This window comes from Octodon degus, unplaced genomic scaffold, assembly GCF_000260255.1.
Source record: "Octodon degus isolate 3935 unplaced genomic scaffold, OctDeg1.0 scaffold00225, whole genome shotgun sequence".
NCBI classification, from domain to species: Eukaryota; Metazoa; Chordata; class Mammalia; order Rodentia; family Octodontidae; genus Octodon; species Octodon degus.
Window position 1 is genome coordinate 396045 of NW_004524801.1, and position 19879 is coordinate 415923.

A 19879-nucleotide genomic window follows, 5' to 3' on the forward strand; every position below is an offset into this window, starting at 1 on the left:
CAATGTCCCTTTCACTCCATCGGCTGCAGCTGTTAAAGCAACTAGTTTTTTTTTTGTGTTTTTTTTTTTAATATTTATTTATTTATTTATTTATTTATTTATTGTGTGGCCAGCTCAGCCCACCAGGGGGCGGGCGGGCCAGCATGTGGTGCTGGGGGATTGAACCGAGGTCTCTGTGCTTTGCTTGAACTTAGCTTGTTCTAAGTAGGTGCTTTAGACCACTGAGCCATCTCACCAGCCCCAGCAACTAGTTTTTAAACAGTTTGAGTTTATTCTTAGCAGCAGAGAACTAAGTTGCTTCCCTTCTTCTGTGGAACAAAAGTCTAGTTTTTTCCCAAGTGTGTGCTTGCACAACAGAAGCTGCAGCTCCTTCCCCAAGAGAGTTTGTACAATAGACCTCAGCCCCCTCCCCAGTGATTTCCTACAGTGAGCTTGGGAGATGGGAGGGGGTGGTCAGGGAACCAAGAGCAGGCAGAAGGACGGTGTGACTCATGTGTCAGGCTTCAGGACTCTGTGTTTCACTTTTTGTCCACATCACCAAAACACAGTGGCATCAAAGTCCCATGCCCAGGAAGACATCTTGAAGCATTCACTCATTCATTAAACCAGAGCAGTAGAAAGAGACTGGGCCCAGAGCAGGTGCCTGGCTTTGACACCCAAACTGTCTGCCCCTAGATAAGCTCCCTAAACAGTACTCAGGCCATTTCACCACCTATAAAATATGGGAGAACCCAGTGTGGTGACACACACCAGTAATTCCAGCACTTGGGAAGCTGAGGCAGAGGATGGCTGGGTGTTCAAGGCCAGCCCGAACTGCATGAGACTATGGTTCAAAAATATGTGTGTATACCAAATACATATGTATATCAGGCATACTTACATTTTAGGGTTTTCCTAACACTGAAAATGCAAATGAAATCACGTATGTGAAACATTTCCTAAACTTCAAATTCAAATTTAAGGCATTCTGGAGATGCACAAGGGATATGAGATAAACACAAACTAAAATGAGGGCCCCTTTCTGTTGCAATGCAATTTTATAGTTTCCTTATAATTAATTATCAATGCAATAGAGAGTGTAGAGTTTCTCAGGTGTAACTGACCTCAGAGCTTTTGATTTGTATTACATCTGCTAATACCCACACTTCAGGAAACACGAGTTTAATGGCTTAGTTTCACACAGAATGTAAGGATCAAGAAGGTGAGCACTTTATCTGTCACACAGCCTCCTGTACCTTCAGGGCATAAAACAGCCACTGGTACATAATTGGGGCTCAGTAACATAGGTTAAATAATAAATATATCTTTCATAAATCTTTCGTGAAAATAGTTCCTAAAAATAATTTGCAGCATGGAGTAATATGCAGGTTTTCATACACTGCTAATAAAAGGGTAAATTTGTTAAAACTTTTGAAAAGCAATTTGACCTTATGCATCAAAGGTGCTTAAGTGAGATGTGGTTGTGCATGCCTGAAAACCCCACACTTTGGGGGGACACCCAGTTGGGGTCTCACCTAGTAAATTAGTTAGATCTTATCTCAAAATAAAAAATTAAATTAAATTAAAAAGGACTGGGGTGATATCTAAGCATGAAGGTCCTGGGCTCCAGTACTTAAAAATAAGGAAAAAGCTTTTTAAGTGCCCATACCTCTTCTCAAACTGCAGCTCCAAAAATCTTTTTGAAAACTCCTAAGAAAAAACTTGTCTGTAAAGATGTTCAGGAGATACAGATGTGCTTAAAATGGCCAAATGTAAAATATAAAACCACCTGAATTACATTGAGAAATCATGGCATGATTAACTTACAGAATACCCATTTGATGAATTGTTCTTCAATCCATTAAAAACATATTTATATGCCAAGTGTGGTGGCTCATGCCTGTCATCCCACCACACAGGAGGCTGAGGTGGAAGGATCATTGCGAGTTTAAGGCCATCCTGGGCTACATATGGAGACCCTGTCTCAGAAAAGAAAAAAAGGAAGAGAAGGGAAGAGAAGACAAGGCTGGCCAGATAGCTCAGCGAATTAAAGCTCCTGCTTAGGCAGACGCAGGGGCCGTGGTTTGATCCCCCATCTGCCGTGCTGACCCCCCCTCTATCCCCCCCTCCAGGGCCCACTCCACCCACCCACCCCCCAGGGCCCACACCCCAGGGCCCACCCCCCAGGGCGCGCTGAGATGGTGACAGAGACTGGGCACTTTGTCGGGTGCCTGTATTCCCAGCACTTGGGAGGCTGAAAAACAGGATCACTACAAATCCGATCCGTGTAATGAGACCCTGTACTAAATACATTTTTTTAAAAAATTATGAAAATGTTATAACTTGCCATGCGGGCCCCTTCCATCCCAGAGGCACACTGAGCCAGCGGCAGAGTGTGGGGGTGGTGGCTTGCACCTGTAATCCCAGCTGCTGGGGAGGCTGAAAACAGGAGGATCACTAGGAGTCCAAACTGTGTAGTGAGACCCTGTACCCCAAAAAAAAAAGTTATAAATTGGAAGCATCACTTCCGGTCGGTACCCTGTAGATGGTGCCGATAGTGGCTGGGCCGGTGGTCCGTTTCTCCCTCTCCCCTACATTCCTCCCTTCCTCTCCCTACCTTAGCAGCTGAGGCTGACTCCTTGGTCCCTCCCTAAGCCCCTCTCAGACCTCGGTGCCACCAGATCTGCCTCCCTTTCCTGTTTCCCCGCCCAGCCCCAGAGCAAGGGTGGGGAGCGGGTGGATTGTGGAGCCAGCAGAGAGAAAGGACGGACGACAACGACTCTCGCCCCAGAGCCCGGTCACTGCCATGGCATGAGGCATACACGGCTCATCCACTTTGGCCACACGCCCCCGCCCGTGGTCGACTTGGCCTTTAGCATATCCAGCCCTACGGGTATTTTTTTTTTTTTAATCAGTGCTTGCAAAGATGGAAAACCTATGTTACACCAGGGAGATACAGGAGATTGAATTGGACATTTTGGGGTCATAAAGGTGCTGTTTGGGGCGCAACACTAAGGATGCCACCAAAGCAGCTACGGCAGCTGCAGATTTCAAAGCTAAAGTGTAGGACGCTGTCTTGGGATATTAATTGATGACCTTGGCCCCCAAACACATTTTCAAGACTGGATTTCACTCAGGATAGCAATTACTTGTTAAATGGGGGACAAGACAAACTGCTACACATATAGGACTTAAACCTGAAGCAGAACCTAAAGAAATCAGTGGTCACACTTAATGGTATTAAAAAGGCTCTGTGGTGCAGGGAGGATAAACAGATTCTTTCAGATGATGACAAAACTGTTTGCCTTTGGGATCATGCTACTATGATGGAAGTGAAATCTCTGAACTTTAATATGTCTGTTAAAAGTAAACAAAGAAGGGATATAAACAAAGGACCATTTTTTTTTTAAATTTTATTTGTGTGTGTGTGTGTGTGTGTGTGTGTGTGTGTGGCCAGCTCAGCCCACCAGAGGGCGGGGCTGGCTGGCATGTGGTGCTGGGGGATTGAACCACGGTCCCTGTGCTTTGCTAAGCTTGTTCTAAGTAGGTGCTTTAGACCACTGAGCCATCTCACCGGCCCCGGACCATTTTATAGTGACTATATATATAGATATAGATATACAGCTTTCTCTTAGTTCAATGAGAAGGAAGTTTTGAACTAATACTGTTTAGACACGCTATCATGTCTGCATCTTGTACTATGAATAACTACTAGGAAGACAACAACATGTAATGTATTAATTATTGTAACTGCCCTCCTAACCTGTTTTGAAACTCTCATTGCTATTTATTTCTCAATAAAATTAATATAATAAATATGTCTGTTAGTAGCATAGAATATATTCCTGAGGGAGAGATCCTGGTTATTACTTACAGACGATCTATTGCTTTTCATGGTGCAGTAAGCTTGGACCCAATTAAATCCTTTGAAGCGCCTGTACCCATCAATTCTGCATCTCTTCGATCTGAGAAAGAATTTCTTGTTGCAGGTGATGAAGATTTTAAGCTTTATAAGTATGATTATAATAGCGGAGAAGAACTAGAATCCTACAAGGGACACTTTGGTCCCATTCACTGTGTGAGATTCAGTCCTGATGGAGAACTGTACGCCAGTGGTTCTGAAGATGGGATTCTGAGACTGTGGCAAATGGTGGGAGGAAAAACCTATGGCCTTTGGAAATGTGTGCTTCTGGAAGAAGCTAGTGGTGAGCTGGCAACGCCAAAGATCAATTTTCCAGAGACAGCAGAAGAGGAATTAGAAGAAATTGCTTCAGAAAATTCAGATTCCATCTATTATTCAACTCCTGAAGTTAAAGCCTGAGCCTCTAGCATGTGCCGCAGATAGTGTATCACATAGGGACTGAAGAGCAGGCAGAGACGAACACTGCCCTCAGAGTTTCTCTCCACTTGATGCGAACAGCCAGTTACCGGGAATATGAATTCCCTTCCGTGCTGCAGTCGCTGACCCGCCAGAAGCTGTGAGTGCAAGCTCAGCCTCAGAGATGCGGGGCAGCCGGCTCCTGTAGTGCAACAGCTTGTCTTTTTAATGAAAACGTGCAAGCCAACGTCCAATTTGTGTCATTACAATTAAATTTCTTGTAGCTTTTTTTGTTATTATGGAGAAGAAAAATATATTTGCCTGTTTTTCAGATATTTCCCTTAAAGCAGAATGCTCCCCCTCCCCCCATGGCTTTAGTTGTAAAGGAGAATAAAGTAACTGGTTTGATTTCTCTTGCACTGTATACTGCTTCTGAACATACAATTATTTTTAGTTGTCTAAAGTGCCTCTAAAATAAAAAAATAAATTGGAAACATGTTTATATTACATTGTAAGGATGTATTCATAATCTACATTTAAAATTATATGTAGATTGCTCTATTATAGCATGCTCCGTTGATAGGGAATGGGTTGAAAATACGGGGTTTTTGTTTTTTTTATAAATGCAGAAAAACTGGCCAAGGCTAGTATCGGGCTCTAATGGTCGATGCTACGTTTGCTGGAGAACTTGCCAGGTTCTCCTACGTCAGATCCAGCTCTGCTCTACACAGAACCAATCATTTCAGTACCAGAACTTCACATGTCCTTGTAAAGTAACAAACGAAGAGCAAGAGGGGAGGAGTACAGAGAGGCCGTCACAGCCCAGGTAAGCGAGATGTGGTGTTTACCCGCGCACTGCGAATCTTGTTTTTGGTTGGGGCGGGGGTAGGGCGAGAGGAGGCTAGCTCCTACACGCATCGGTTTACGAGGGAAAAGGGGTAAGGATGCTAATAATGAATGTGAAATGGAAAAATGTCACCGTGCTTACCTAAATGTAGATTTTTTTTAAAAAACCTAAGGACCGTAAATTCTATAATAAGGATCGCTATTCATCAATTTATGGACTTTATTTGCAGGTGTACGACGCACCTACTAACCCACACCTGAAGGGGGCCAGTTGAGGGTGCCGTTTCTAAGGACTACAACTCCCACTGTATGCGAAAACGTTGCTTCTGCGCCGTAGAGCTCTACGCCTACATTTCCCAGAGTGTCTTGCGGTCACGCTGACGCGCGCGTGCGCTGAAACACCCTTCTCGCTTCCCACCTGGGTTTGACCTACAGCCGCCCGGGAGAAGATGGCTACCCCAGGAGCTTCCGGGCTGTACCGGCAGGTTAGAGAAGCCCGCGGAAGGATTTTCCTCTCTAGGGGACAGGTTCTGCGGCCCGAGCGTTAGGGTGCGACCCCGTGGCTGGCGGTCATGGATGCCGTCTGCGATCGTGGGGCCCCGCAAGTGGGTTTGACTCGGGGCGGCCCTGCATTTGCCGCCCAGGGCGCCCGTGGCTGCTCGTGTAGTGACCTTGGCGTCCTCGGTGCTGTCATGCGAGGCACCGGGCTGGAGGGGCGTGGGAGAGGGCGGCCTGGCTTCCCTGCTCTCCAAAGAAAGGACTCTGCTCAGCCCCGAAGTCAGCCTATTTGGCCATAAAACCGTCACAGGCCACTAGTAAACCTCAGGAATATTTGTAAGTCCCGTTACCTGTTTGTATAAAAGAGACAAAAAAGCCTCAGTGACTTGTCGTTGGTTGTTCAGCCAGTAAGTAGTAGTGTTGACTTCGGAACCCGTAGATTTCCCCCAGAAGATGCGAGTTGGAAAAAAAAAAAAAAATGTGTTCTTATCGCCTTCGCTATGATACTCTTCAAATCATTACATACTTTTTCCATAAGAGTTGGTCTTTTAATCCTCACAGCCAATTCTGATCTAGTACATTCCAGAGGTGGAAGTGTGTGAAGGTGACCAGAGCCCTCGCAGATGCTTTTTCAGCTATGGATTCCAGCTCTGTTCTTTGGTAGCTCATAGACAACTCCCCAAAACTGGGGCCTGTTATCTTACCAGACTCATTTGTTCACTGTTCAGAGAATTAATCTCTAATTTTAGGTAGCATTTGGATTCGTAAGAAGCATGTCATTTGCAAATCATGCCGAGTACTCCGACTTTAATTAAAATGCTGCTCACGTAATATAAGTGATAAATGCCAATCTTGCTTTTTGTTTGCTTTGTTTTCTTAAGCATACACTCCTGTAGGTTAGTCTCTCCCATATGGGTGTGCTAGCCTCAGCCCATTCCCAGCAAACTAAAAAGGTAATAGGAAGGCAGTTTCCTAAGCAATTTGGGAAGATTATCAGGGAAATTTATTTGTAGATAGTAAAGAGCAACTCAAACTCATGTGATCTATACAGTGATATAAAGAAATATATAAGGGATGGGGAGGTAGCTCAGCAATCTAAATGCCTGCCTGGCAAGCTCAAGGACTCCGGTTCAATCCCTGATACCTCCTTTCTTTCAGAGGTGTGTTTCGGGCATGGTAGCACATGCCTGTAATCCCAGTGCTGGGTAGGCTGAGGCAGGAGGATCACTAGAGTCCAGGCTGCATAGCAAGACCCTGTACCAAATAAATAAAAAAATTAATATATATTATGTATGTATACATATATATGTATATGAAACTAATGACATAGAAGTCTTTTTTTAAAAATTGAATACTGGGTTACATGCAGACGTCTAGATAACTTTGTTTCATCTATTTTTCCTTTGTGTTGCAGGTGCGATGCTTCAGTACATCTGTGGTCAGGCCATTTGCCAAGCTCGTGAGAGTATGTTCATTTATATTTTTATAATTATAAAGCAGCTGAGAGAGTGTGAGTCCATGCACATTTGTGTAGCTACCACGTGAATGTTTCTCACATACTTTGTGATTCCCAGACCTTGGTGAGAAAGGAGTGATGTTGAGTGTTTAATTTCTTTTATTTTGTTTGGTTTGGTTTTTGGTCTTTTTAAGACAGGGTCTCACTATGCAGCTCAGTCTGGCCTTGAGCTCACTTTGTAGCCCAGGCTGGTCTTGAACTCACAAGCCTGCCTCAGCCTCTTGAGTGCTGGGATTGTAGGCGTGCACCACCACAACCCGTGTTTCTCTGTTGAGTTACTTTGTTTTGTCTTGTTGAGTGTTTAATAGGCTTTTAAATTGGATAACTTTTAAATTGGGGAACTGTTTTTTGTTTTTGCATTAACCTTGCAAAATAGGCAAATTAGCTAGCATTCCTTTTTTAATGAAATGAGTAAATCCAGCAAAGTATATGCCCAGGTTCTCATGGTAAGTTATTGGAGAAGTCAATATTAAAATCAGGTATCTCAGTTCTATTGCACTTTGGTTGCAGTGCTCCATGTTACAAGGTATTTTCCCTATAGTTATAAAGGAATATTTGCAGCTTTTTTAAGAAAAGATGGGGGGCCGGTGACATAGCTTAGTGGACTAAGCATCTGCTTAGGCAAGCGCAGGGACTTGGGTCTTCTCCCCCACCCCCTCGCCCACACCACATGCTGCAACTGCCCCACCGCAGGGGTGCAGCACTGAGCCAACCACAGACCACGTTTCGTGGCACATACCTGTAATCCCAGCACTGGGGAGGCTGAAAACAGGAGGATCACTACAAGTCTGAGCTGCCTCGTAAGACCCTGTACCAAATACATTAAAAAAAAGAAGATGGGGTCTTGCTTTGTAGTCCAGGCTGACTTGAACTTGCAGTCTTCCTGCCTCTGCCTCCCAGATGCTGAGATTATATATATGCCCCCACTGTGCCTAGCAGAAACACCCTTTTTTAAACAAAACCAGGATTGGGAAAAGGACTACTCACTATAGACACCAAAAAGTCACCATTGCAAAGATTTGTCTATCCCTTTGTTTTTTGTGGGGTTTTTTGGTTTTGTTTTGTTTTGTGTTTTTTTTTTTTTCTTTCCACAGGAATTGAATGCAGGACCTTCTGCTTGCCTGTGCTGCTGAATTGTATCCCTGGCTGTCCCTTTATTTTAAACCAGAAACAGTCTTGTTGCCCCCCCCCATGAAATGAACTATAACAAATGAAGTTTATACAAAAGCCCCCCAGGTGATACATAGGTGACAGTTGGTAACATGTGATGTGACTGCATTTCTATGGGTCATTTTTAAATTCTCCTTTAGTTACTAGTTCTTATATGACACAATTGATCCAGCTGTTGGGAACAGGCACTTCTGTTGACAGGTCCAGAGATGTACTGGGCTCTTTCTCCTGTCCATACACACACCCTACTCAACAGTGAGACAGTCCTCCAGTTGTGTGTAAAGGAAAGGTCAAAATATCAAATCTGTGTGCTTAGTGAATCACCTCAGGTGCAATTGAGAAAATTGTCACACCCCCTCCCTCATACCAGTTACAGATCTCAAAATTTGGAGGAATCGTCTCATTTTTATCCCACCTAAAACCCCACTGTCAGTGATAGGGAATCACTGGTTTTTTTACAAAAGGTGGATTTGAGGCTCTACAAACATTTGCCTGATGTTATTCAGCTTGGCCTTAGAACTGGGTTGGAAGCCAATCTTTCTTGTTCAGAGTCTCAGCTTCCCCACTAGTGAAACTGAGTGGCTGACAAGACTGAAGTTCCGCCCAGCTCTACTGACCTGTAAATCAATTACTTTATGATGAGCTTATGCTTCCTTTGGAACTCAGGAACAATCCAGTTATAAAGTATGGAAGGTGTTATAAACTTTTTGTGTGTGTGTGTGATCTTGGGTTGCATCTATTTTGCCACAGGTGATAATGATTTTGTTCCTTATGACTGAAGAACACTGATTAAAAACTACATTTTTTTTTTAATCCATTCCTCTGTTGACAGATGTCTAGGTCGTTTCCCAGCTTAGCTGTTATTGTGCTTGCTTCGGCAGCACATATACCAAGTTTAGCTGTTATGAATTGGGCTGCTATGAATGTAGATGTGCCTGTCACTGCAGTGTGATTTCTCCAGTTCTTTCCAGAACATCCCAAAGAATAGTATAGCTGGATCCCATCATACCACTAGTTTTACTTTTTGGAGAACTCCCCATACTGACTTCCATAATGTCTGTACTGCCAATATCTAGGAGGGCTTCTGTGTTTACCCCAGTGTTTGCCAACATTCATTGTTTTCTGCAGTGAAATGCTCCACCTCTGGGCTTTACCCCCATTCATTGTTTTTTGTATTCTTGCCATCTGATTGCGTGAGATGGAATCTCAATGACATTTTAACTGACAGTTCACTAATATCAGCCCCTCATTTCACAAATGGAGAATTAGAGGCTCAGCAATAGGTAGACCTGGCTAAGCACACTTCCCTAATTTGTTTGAGACCTGTCCTTAATCCATCTTAACTCATAATCCTCCTGTGTCATCTTTCCTACCAGCTGGCATTACAGGCATTTGCTGCTGAGCCCAATTTGAGACATAGTTTTTAAATTATAAATGTTTAATTCCACTGTTACTGGTACAGTGTCATCTCTGTAACTGATTTCCTTTCTCTTTACCCCACCTTTTGGTTTAAAGCCACCAGTCCAGGTATATGGCATTGAAGGTCGCTATGCTACAGCTCTCTATTCTGCTGCGTCTAAACAGAATAAACTGGATCAAGTGGAAAAGGAGTTGCTGAGAATAGCAGTAAGTAGCGTTCTCTTTTCTTGCATATTAAACTCCTGTATGTATAATTATGCCTCTAATTATTTGTGCATCCTCAGTGAGATACATCCTGTGAGAAAAAAAAAACTGCCAGAAACAAACTTTTCTGTTAAAATGTTATTAGTAATAACGTGGAGTTTTATTATTCTGAAACTAATAGAAACATGGAGATACATATAAGGATGCTAATGTTAGAACCAGGATTTCCAATTAAGAAAAGGTAGATATAAAACCAATATACAAGAAAGTAATTGAAAGAAAAAAATTCCCATTTGTGAAGAGCGTTACAATGTCACTTTTTAAAATCTGTGTTTATGCACCAGCTATTTTCAAGCTAGTCTTTTCTGTATGCTAAGACCTCATTTGACAGAATTTTTCTATAGGAAACCTTTTCCTGGATTTGAATTATTACTTTGCTTCCAAGGTGTGAGGGCCAGGAGCCTGAGCGGAGGATGCAGGGTGGAGTTAGGGGCGGCTGTGGGCTTTCAGAATGGGCAGAAAATGGTGAAGAAAGACTGAGGCCATCAGAAAGTTTATTTAAAAAAGAAAAAGTAAATACACTGAGTTAACAAAAATCCATAATGTAGCTTAAAAAAAAATCTCTGCCTTAATTTTTGGTGAATTTTCTAGTTGAGAAGTTTCTGTGTGTTTTGTCACTTCCCCTCCTTTTGTAGTTTGTAGGTGCCACCCCTGGCAATAAGGACTGTTAGAGCAAGGGAGGGAGACAGTCTAGTAATGGTCTCTGCCAGGAAAACCTTTGTTTTGATTGAATGTGTTATCTTGTATTTCCTAACCCACATATTTTAAAGATCTAGAATCTCACAAGCTAGTTTTATAGAGTAGTACTTACATTCTATTAATGAACATGCTTCATTTATTCTGTATGACTTGTTTTGTTCACTTTCCATTTTGAGCTTTTATTGGAACTTTGTCCTAACAGAGTAATGTTAGCCCTGTCTGCCTTTCTTACCCTGGGTGTCTACAGATAATGCCTAAGGTCTTAGCTGGAATGGTGAGCCCTTGGGGCTGACAGAGCCAGCAGACAAGGCCCAGCGTGGCCAGGAACACACAGGATCTCCTGAGGGCATCTTTGAAGGCGTTGCTTTTATCTGCAGCTTGTCAGTTGTACCATTTTACACGTATTTTTTTTTTTCTATATATGTGTGTATAAAAGACAGGGAAGAAGTAATATAAAGTCAACAGAAAATGGAAATATACTTTTTAAAGTTTGTAATACTAGGAAAAGATTTCATACAATGTCTTTTAAATAAATTGTAAGTCAAAGATATAGTATAAATCTTAGAACAAAAATTAAGATTAAGCAATATTGGGCTGGTGAGATGGTTCAGTGGTCTAAAGCACCCACTTAGAACAAGCTTAGCAAACCCCTGGTGGGCTGAGCTGGCCACACACACACACACACACACACACACACAAATAAATAAATAAAATTGAAAAAAAGATTAAGCAATATTCAAAAAATTAAATACTAATTAATTAAAAATTAAATGTTCAAAACAGTTGAACTAAGAAAAAGTTTTCAGGATAGCAAAGAAGTACTAAGAGTAAAACATAAGATAAATACTGGAATGGCAGATAAATGACCAGCACTTCTAACAGTTTGAGGATAGAATATTGCACAAAGTTCTAGTGTGTTGTGGACATGCATAATGACCGTGACAGTTACTGGTGGCTAGGCGTCACTTGTGGAACTGAGCTGCAGCTATTTGAGATCCACCCTGTAGACTCAGGTGAAATCTGAGTGGAAGGGAAGTCCATTTGTAGAGTGTGCTGATGGAAATATTTTGCTGCTGAACACAAAAGAATAACTGAAAGACTACTATTGTATACCTCTTATTCTCCTCTGTTTAATTGTTTGCCCTATTTGGTGGGTTCTTTTCATTCTCGTTCATGGGGCTGTGATCAATTTGCTCCTTCTCTAGAACATCACTTAGTAATCTGTGTAGGCTTGGCTTTGTCATCATGAAATTCTTTAGTTGTTCTTTGTCATGGAAGTATTTCACTTCTCCATTACACTTGAAGGAGAGTTTTGCAGGATACATCAGTCTGGGTTGGAATTTGTTTTCTTGCAAGACTTGAAGTACTTTGCTCCATGCTCTTCTTGACTTGATGATTTGTGAAGAGAAATCTGCCGTTATTCTGATGGGTCTTCCTTTAAATGTGATCTGTTTCTTTTCTTTAGTGGCTTCTAGTATACTGTTCCTATGCTGAATTTCTGGGATCTTGACTGGGTGTGGTTTTCATTGGGTTGATGTTATTTGGAGTTCTATATGCTTCGGTTACAGGAATGTCAGATTCTTTCCCAATATTTGGGAAGTTTTCTGCTATTACTTTTGCTCATATTCTTTTTATAGCATTTGTATTGACTCCTTCCTTCTCATTGATGCCTATTAGTCTCACATTGTTCATCTTTGCATCATCTTGCAGGTACTGAATTATTTTTCCCTGTATCCTAGTTGTTTTAAAGAGATCTTCTCTTTCTTTTTCACTAGCTGTAATGGTGTCTTTATGGTCAGAAAGTCTATTTTCACTTTCCCTCAAACGGTTTTGCCAGCTTGTGATTGAGGTTTTAATTTCCTGTATATCATTTTGAATCTGTTTCATACACTCTATTTCTTTCCTAAATTGCTTATTCAGGGGTTCCATCATTTTTATATTCTGCTCTATTTTTTTATCAGTGTATTCTTTAGAAGCACTTAGTACTTCTTTGATTATACATATCACTATATTTTTTAGTTCCGAAATTATTTCTGATCTGATTTCTTCTATACCTTTCTGCAGTTGTTTCTTTACTGCCAACGCTATTATTTCAGAGATATCAGGTGTGTGATTTCCAGTTTCCTCAGTGCTAGTGTCTTCTGCAGTTGTACTGGGTGGATTCAGGGCCTGAGGCTACATTTTGTTCCTTCTCTTTGTCTTTGTCGTTTTGTATACCACTGTCTTCTGACCTTTGGTGTAGAGCTTAAATAGAGTTATTACCTTAGCACCAGGTCCGGATCTACGAAGTTCAGATTCCTCCAGGTGGGTGTTGTTTGGATCTGGCTGCTGTGCTTCACTTCTTTCTGTTGCAGCCCTTAGAGTTGAACCCTTTGTGTTTCTCTGGCAAGATGTTCTGCTCCTGAATCAGCTGTGTGGGTCTTGCCTCTAGCCTCTTTGCAGGGAGTTCTGCTGAAGGATTCTGCGCTGGGCCTGCACTTGGTCAATGAGGATCAGCGGCCCTGGGCAGTCTCACTCACTCACCGGGCCTGCGCTCTGGATATATTCAGGATCTGCGCGCCCCAGGTCGTCTCACTCACTCGCTGGGCCTGGGCTCCTTATCTATTCAGGATCCCAAGGGCCCGGGTCGTCTCACTCACTCACCGGGCCTGCGCTCTAGTTGTACCATTTTAGACCTCACAGTCCCATTCACAAATAAGGATCCAAGTCACGGACATCATCAGAATGATGTTCATCTGAAACCTGGAAGCCATTCAGAAAAAGGGAGGCGATTACCATAAGACTCTTTGTAAATGAAAATTAGCATTTCAGGAGCACTTAGGTTTTGCACTAACTGTCCACTGGACAATGCATCAGAAACAGAAAAGAAACGTGAAAAGGGGGCAACCGAGTTTTCAAGGTGGTTCTAATTTGGATAAGGCTGCAGTTTTTATAGGCAAATGTCATCTCTCGGGGCCATTCAGGTAGAAATCTTAGCATTGAGTGGCCATGTATGACAAGCAGCCTGGATCAGAGCCAGGATTATAGGCAGAGGTCTAGTGGAGTAACTGACAGAAATGTCCAAGGGAAAGACACCCAGGTGGGAAGAGCTATTGTTGGAACTTGGCCTGGCACTAAGAGCCGCAAAGGTGCCGGACATTGCACGTGGCTCCTGAATTCAGACCTTTGTGATTTCATAAAATGGGAACAAAGTGGCCTCCCACAGTCATGGCGCCCTCGTTTTTCTATCTATGCTCCTTCCCAGACTCGTGGAGGCAGCAGGGCCTCTTACAAGTGGGTCAGCCTCTGAGCTCTGTGGGAAGCGGGGCAGCCGCTGTTGGCCCAGGGTGACGAGGCAGTCAGCACCGTGTAAGGGCTGCACTTGGCGGGCAGCATCACTCGGAAAGCTGGAGTCTTACATTGCATACATTAGAATTCACAGTGAAGTGGAGCTTTTGGCTGCTTAATATTTTACAATCTTTCGTGAAAAGCAAAGCAAAAATACATTGTAAAAGGCTTGAGTGGTAGTGTACAGTAGAGTAAGCACACACAGGGCCCCAGGTTCCATCTCCCATATTCATACACATATGCTCACTCTTAAGACAGTTCATAAAGTATTTTAAATTTTTTTTAATATCATTTTGTCCCATAAAAAGGGTACAGTATTTTTTTTAAAAGGTAACAGTATTTTCCTGAGGTCAGAAAAAATGTATTTGATTGTAAGCTTTTCTTACATGTTTGAAAATGCTGTTTTTCTTAATCTATAAAAAAGTATGTGTATATGGCAAGTGGGATCATTTTTATTCTAAAGAATTAAATTCTTTTTGGGGTTTTTGGTACTTGTAGCAACTCCTGAAGGATCCCAAGGTGGCCCTGTCTGTTCTGAATCCCTATGTTAAGCGTTCCATTAAAGTGAAAAGCCTGAATGACATCACCACAAAAGAGAGATTCTCTCCCCTCACGTCCAACTTGATGAGTAAGTATTGGAACTAGTTCATTTGAGTTTTCTTATACCTGAGCTGCTGGAAATGTGCTCCAAGGTGAGGAGCAGCTCCCAGACTGTGGGCAGACTCGGCCTCCGCCCCGCCTGCATCCCAGCCACCTCCCCAGCGAGTTGTTTGCACATTCAGGTTCCAGGGACACAGGCTACAAGGTGCAAAGGTGAGAGGCAGTCTGATCACATGGGCTGTAGTTGCAGCCCACACAGGTACCAGTGGGATTGGCACCAAGAAAATAATGTGGGCCGAGTGGCTGCAGAAGACAGCTGTGTCATTTGGTATGTTTGGGTTGCTTTTCATTTCTTCCTGGCCAAGTTCAAATACACATTGCAAAGTTATTCATGTTGTCATCTTTGCATATAGGCAGTGTGTCAGTTTGGGAATTGGTAGCCAAGCACTGGGATCTGAAACATAAATGTTAAAATGAAATTGCACACCAGGTGCTAGAAGTCTGTTGCAGATCTGATGGGTGTAGCTCCCCCCCACACACACACACACATTTGCTAATTTAAGTGCTTATCAGGGCTTGCTTTTTTTTTTTGGAGTGGGGGGTGGTACCAGGGATTGAACTCAGGACCTAGTGCTTGCCAGGCAAGCACTTACTCCACTGAGCTATCTCCCCAGTCAGGGCTGTCTTAAAAAAAAAAAAAAAAAAGACTGTAACTGCATTTTAACAAGTTAGGGCCAGCCAGATAGCTCAGCAGACTAAAGCACCTGCTTCGGCAGAGCGCAGCAGCTGGGGTTTGATCCCCAGCATGCTGTGCCGGTGCGCACCTATAATCCCAGCACTTGGGAGGCTGAAAAACAGGAAAAAAATGAGTCAGAGCTACATGGTGAGACCCTGCACACCCTGTCCTAAACTCAAAATATAAAAAATAACAAGATTGTTCCCATTATTGGAGAATATTGCACATGATGTTTTGAAGCTACAAATCAAAGGTTGCTTTTTAAGTGAGTGTAATACTGGATGGATAACGTGTTGGATGGTTTCACATCTTTGTGACTCCTTCACTTCCCTAGATGTGCTTGCTGAAAATGGCCGTCTGGAAAATACCCAGGGCATCATTTCTGCCTTTTCTACCATTATGAGTGTCCACCGTGGAGAAGTTCCTTGCACAGTGACTACTGCATCTGTAAGTAGCAGCTTTTGACTTTCACGGCTGCATTTGTCTTGACAGAGGGTAAAATCAAGGAAGTGGCCAGTGACTTGTGGAATGTCACCTAGGATTTCATTCATCTTTAAGCCTCTGTGAATCTTGCTTTGGAAGGGCCAGTGTGTATCTCATTAGCACTTGTATTGTCTCTGACTGTAAGCACTGTAGACTCAATTAAATGTAAAGAATATTGAAGTGTTTAAAATTGTAATTTATGTTCCTTTATAGGTTTGAATTTTTTTTGTCATTTTAAGATTGTTGGGCTGGCGAAATAGCTTAGCAGACAAAGCACCTGCTTTAGCAAGCGCAGAGACCAGGGTTCGATCCTATCCCTTGTGCCACGCCAGCCCAGGGCACACTGAACCAGCAATGGAGACTGGGCGTGGTGGCACACACACCTATAATCCCAGCTGGGGAGGCTGAAATCAGGAGGATCACCACGAGTCCAATCTGTGTAGTGAGACCCTGTACCAAATACACTAATGGAAAAAAAAGAAAAGGTTGTTAAGACTGGAGTTTCTGAAAAGGCTGGCGAAATAGCTCAGTGGATTAAAGCACCTGTGCAAGGACCTGGGGCTGAATCTCCAGGCCTGCCATGCCAGCCCTGCCCCTGGGGCACACTGAGACAGCAATTGAGACTGGGTGGTGGCCTGTGCCTGTAATCCCAGTGTTCAGCTCAGGAGGCTGTAAATAAGTAGATCACTATGAGTCCGATCTAGGAGACCCTGAACACCCTGTAGACCCTTCCCTAAAATACAAAAAAAGAAAAAATCCAAACTAGAGTTTCTGATCTTTAAATCTGTTGTGCTGCATAGGAAGAGGTAGGTGGGTAGGTGCTTAGATCTTTTTGACTTGCTAGAGAGGACTGAAAGGTGGCCTGCAGATAGTGAGCCTACCACGAGCTCAGCACTTTGTAATTCATTATCTGATAGAATAGCAGAAGATCTGTGTGAGGGGAAAGTATAATTGTTCTCAGTTTACATGTGAGGAAACAAGCCCTGGGTCTTTACTAGCTTGCCAGAAGTTCCACAAAGTACAGTTAGGGTTTGAACACAGACCTCTGTATCTTAGAAGTCTGTGTTCCTTAAGCTATACTATATTATCTCCACAGAACTAATTATGTTAATGTCTCAAATATGTATTTCTTACTGGGTTTCGTGGCACATGTCTCTAGTCCCAGTGTTATGGTTTGTGTCTAGTTGTCCCCCAAAGCCTCATGCAGTCATGGGGTGGCTTCTGGAGTTTGTGATTGATTGTTGTGGGAGTGAGTGCTGCACCTGCCCTGAGGCAGGTAATTTGCATTACAGTGTAAGGTGGGGAGAGAAGCTAGCTAGCTGCCTCAGCTGCTCACTCGGTTTTGCTCTAAGCTCTTTGCCACTGCTATGAAAGGTTGCTCTCTGCCACGTGCTGGCCTGCCTTGGAGCCAGCTGAGTGTGAACTAAAACCTCTAGTAACTGTGAGCTGAATAAACCTTTCCTTCCTTTGTTTTGACTGTCGAGTATTTGTCCCAGCAATGAGAGAAGAGTAAGTTGAGACACCCAGCTACTCAGGAGACTGAAGCAGGAAGATCATAAGTTGAAGGCCAAGTAAGGCAATTTAGTGAAACCCTGTCACTAAATATAAAAAGGACTGGTGTGGGTCAGTGGTCGTGTGCCCCTGGTTTCAACCCCCAGCACTACAAGAAGGAAAATCATCATCACCATCATGTTCTTCCTAATGTAGGTCAGTCAGCATGAGAGGAAAGCTACCCAGGGCTCAAGCCTCACAGGGTAGATTTATTTGCATTCTGAAGCTCGTCTAGATTAACAGTTTTAGTGTTTAAAAGGTATTCTGACTCCAAAACAGCAGTTTCAAAGAGGCATTTTAGTATGTACCTGTTCGCACATTTGAGTTCATTACATAGTCAGTACTCCCAAAACTGGGACCATCTGGGTGGTCACAGGAGCCTGCGTGGCTGTGCCAGCTTCCTGGCAGTACTGCACTCTCTGGGTCTCCTGCCACCACAGCAAAACACTGGCCTAGGAAGTGAATATGGGGACATGCCTTTAAACAGTGCTCACTTTCATAGAGTACTTAGGGCATCTGTCATTATGGCTTATAGTATTGATCTCCTAGGTAAATAAGTGTCCATATGTAAGTGACTATGTACACAGGCTTTAGAAACACAAGAGCAGTTGCAGAAACAGCATTAATCCTCACCCCTGTGTCTTTTGGCACTCTTTTCCACCACTTTGATCTTCAGTTCTCGAGATGAAATGGGGATTCTGCCCACCAGCCTCACTGCCTTGTCTGGATCAGGGGAGGTGGCAGAAGTGAGGTGCTTGCACCAGCAGTGGGCAGCGTCCTAGACCCAGGCAGCTCCAGGGCCGCTTCTGAGCTCGGGACCTCCCCATGTTACTGGAGCATCTGGAAGGACCACTGCTAGACTGTTAACCGCCTCCACTCCCAAAGGGTACCAGTTAGTGTTTTACAAAGTAGACACTTTGGCCAGCTTTTCAGCAACTAAGGGCACAGGATTTACAAGAAGTAAACGGCCTTTCCTTCACCATCCTTTTTCACTGTCCCTGCTTCACCTGACTCAGGAGTGCAGTTGGGGTCAAGAGGAAGTCTGGAGGTCTGGACCTCAGTGAGGCTCCAGGTACAGTGTGTGCCAGGGCTCCAGGTAGCCACAGACTTGGGGGGGCAGCAAGAGAGCTGAGGATTGAAGGGTACTGTCATCTGCAGTGCATCTTCTAGGAAGTGATGCATCACACGGTGACCATGAGCCTGTGGCAGTGAGGTGTGTGTCTTCAGGCTCAGGGTCTCCTCCTGCTCATGATGCTGTGGGAGCAGCTTTACGGATATTCGGTGAACTGCAGGCCTGAGATTGCAGGTTCTGTGCAGCGTGGCAGGGGCAGCTGCTTCATGGGTCTGCGGATACCTAAGACGGGTTTGCTCTGTCCTGTGTGCCCATTGTATTTTTTTCTCTTTTTTTGACTACAAGAGTTTCTCTGACTTAATGGATGATTTGCTCTTTTTCAGACATTAGACCAAACTGCCCTCTCTGAATTAACAGCAGTACTGAAGAGCTTCCTAGGTCAGGGCCAAGTACTGAAACTGGAGGTGAAGGTAGGTTTTTAATTATTTGTGGTATGTTTTCTAGGGCTGTTTAAGACTTAAAATGGCTGTAGAGGGTATTCATGAAAAGTTAGATTTGTCAGGGGGGGCGGGGCCCTGCCAGTTAGCTTGGTTGTTTAGGCACCTACTTATGCAAATGCAGTCAGGCACAGGATACCATGGTTCAATCCCCAGCTCCTCATGCCTTACCAGACCTGCTCTTAAGGCAGCCTGAGCCAGCCAAAAAAAAAAGTTAGTTAGGTTTGTCTGTTTAAGTGATTGATTTCATGCAGTTTCACACCTACGTTTTCCTAAATATGATGTCTTAAACTTGTGAGACCCATTCATCAGTTCTGAGCACTTTTTATCCATCCATTTGATTAGTGAAATGATAGGAATGCACTTTCATATTTCACCGTTTTCTTTCCTAGACTGATCCCTCAATCATGGGTGGAATGATTGTCCGAATTGGGGAGAAATACGTGGATATGTCTGCAAAAAGCAAGATTCAGAAGCTGAGCAAGGCAATGCGGGAAACCATCTGAAAGTGTGGCTTTCCATCAGTGGCAAAGATTCTTAAACTTGAAGCTACAGTAAAGCTTCCTCAACAGGCTGTGTTTTATGTTTATTGTCTTTAAGAGTACAAGGAGTCTTACTTTCTTATCTTCTAGTGTCCCCCAATTACAAGGTCAGAAGGCCCCTTTGGCTGGAGAATTTGGCCTGCAGACATTATTCCTAGGAATTAATTGGTTGAACGTGGCACCAACACAGTAATCCAACAGATACTACCTTATGCTGCCTGCCAAGGCCTGGCACCTCCCAAGGTTGTTGAGACCTCAAGGTCCCTCTCCATCATTGGGTGGCTATTGTTCATGGTCCTCCAGTGAGGCCCCACTCCACTGAACTGCTCTGAACGATGCCCTGTAGCTCTCAAGGCCATGTT

General features: G+C 43.5%; 1 protein-coding gene and 1 pseudogene across 1 annotated transcript; both read left to right on the top strand.

The window, feature by feature from the left end:
* Nucleotides 1–2782: 2782 nt before the first annotated feature.
* Nucleotides 2783–4545, top strand: LOC101584383 (annotated as a pseudogene).
* Nucleotides 4546–5396: 851 nt separating this feature from the next.
* Nucleotides 5397–19549, top strand: Atp5po (ATP synthase peripheral stalk subunit OSCP). The gene is made up of 7 exons (XM_004645352.2): nt 5397–5628; nt 7056–7106; nt 9843–9953; nt 14535–14664; nt 15707–15819; nt 18862–18948; nt 19368–19549. The coding sequence occupies exons 1-7, from the start codon at nt 5593–5595 to the stop codon at nt 19479–19481; spliced, it is 642 nt and encodes a 213-aa protein (XP_004645409.1). The 5' UTR covers nt 5397–5592; the 3' UTR covers nt 19482–19549.
* The last annotated feature ends 330 nt before the right edge of the window (nt 19550–19879 follow it).

Coding starts and splice junctions, on each gene's coding strand:
- Atp5po (XM_004645352.2), top strand. CDS start 5,593: ATGGCTACCCCAGGAGCTTCCGGGCTGTACCGGCAG. Junction 7,107..9,842: donor CATTTGCCAAGCTCGTGAGA/GTATGTTCATTT, acceptor TTTGGTTTAAAG/CCACCAGTCCAGGTATATGG. Junction 9,954..14,534: donor AGGAGTTGCTGAGAATAGCA/GTAAGTAGCGTT, acceptor TGGTACTTGTAG/CAACTCCTGAAGGATCCCAA.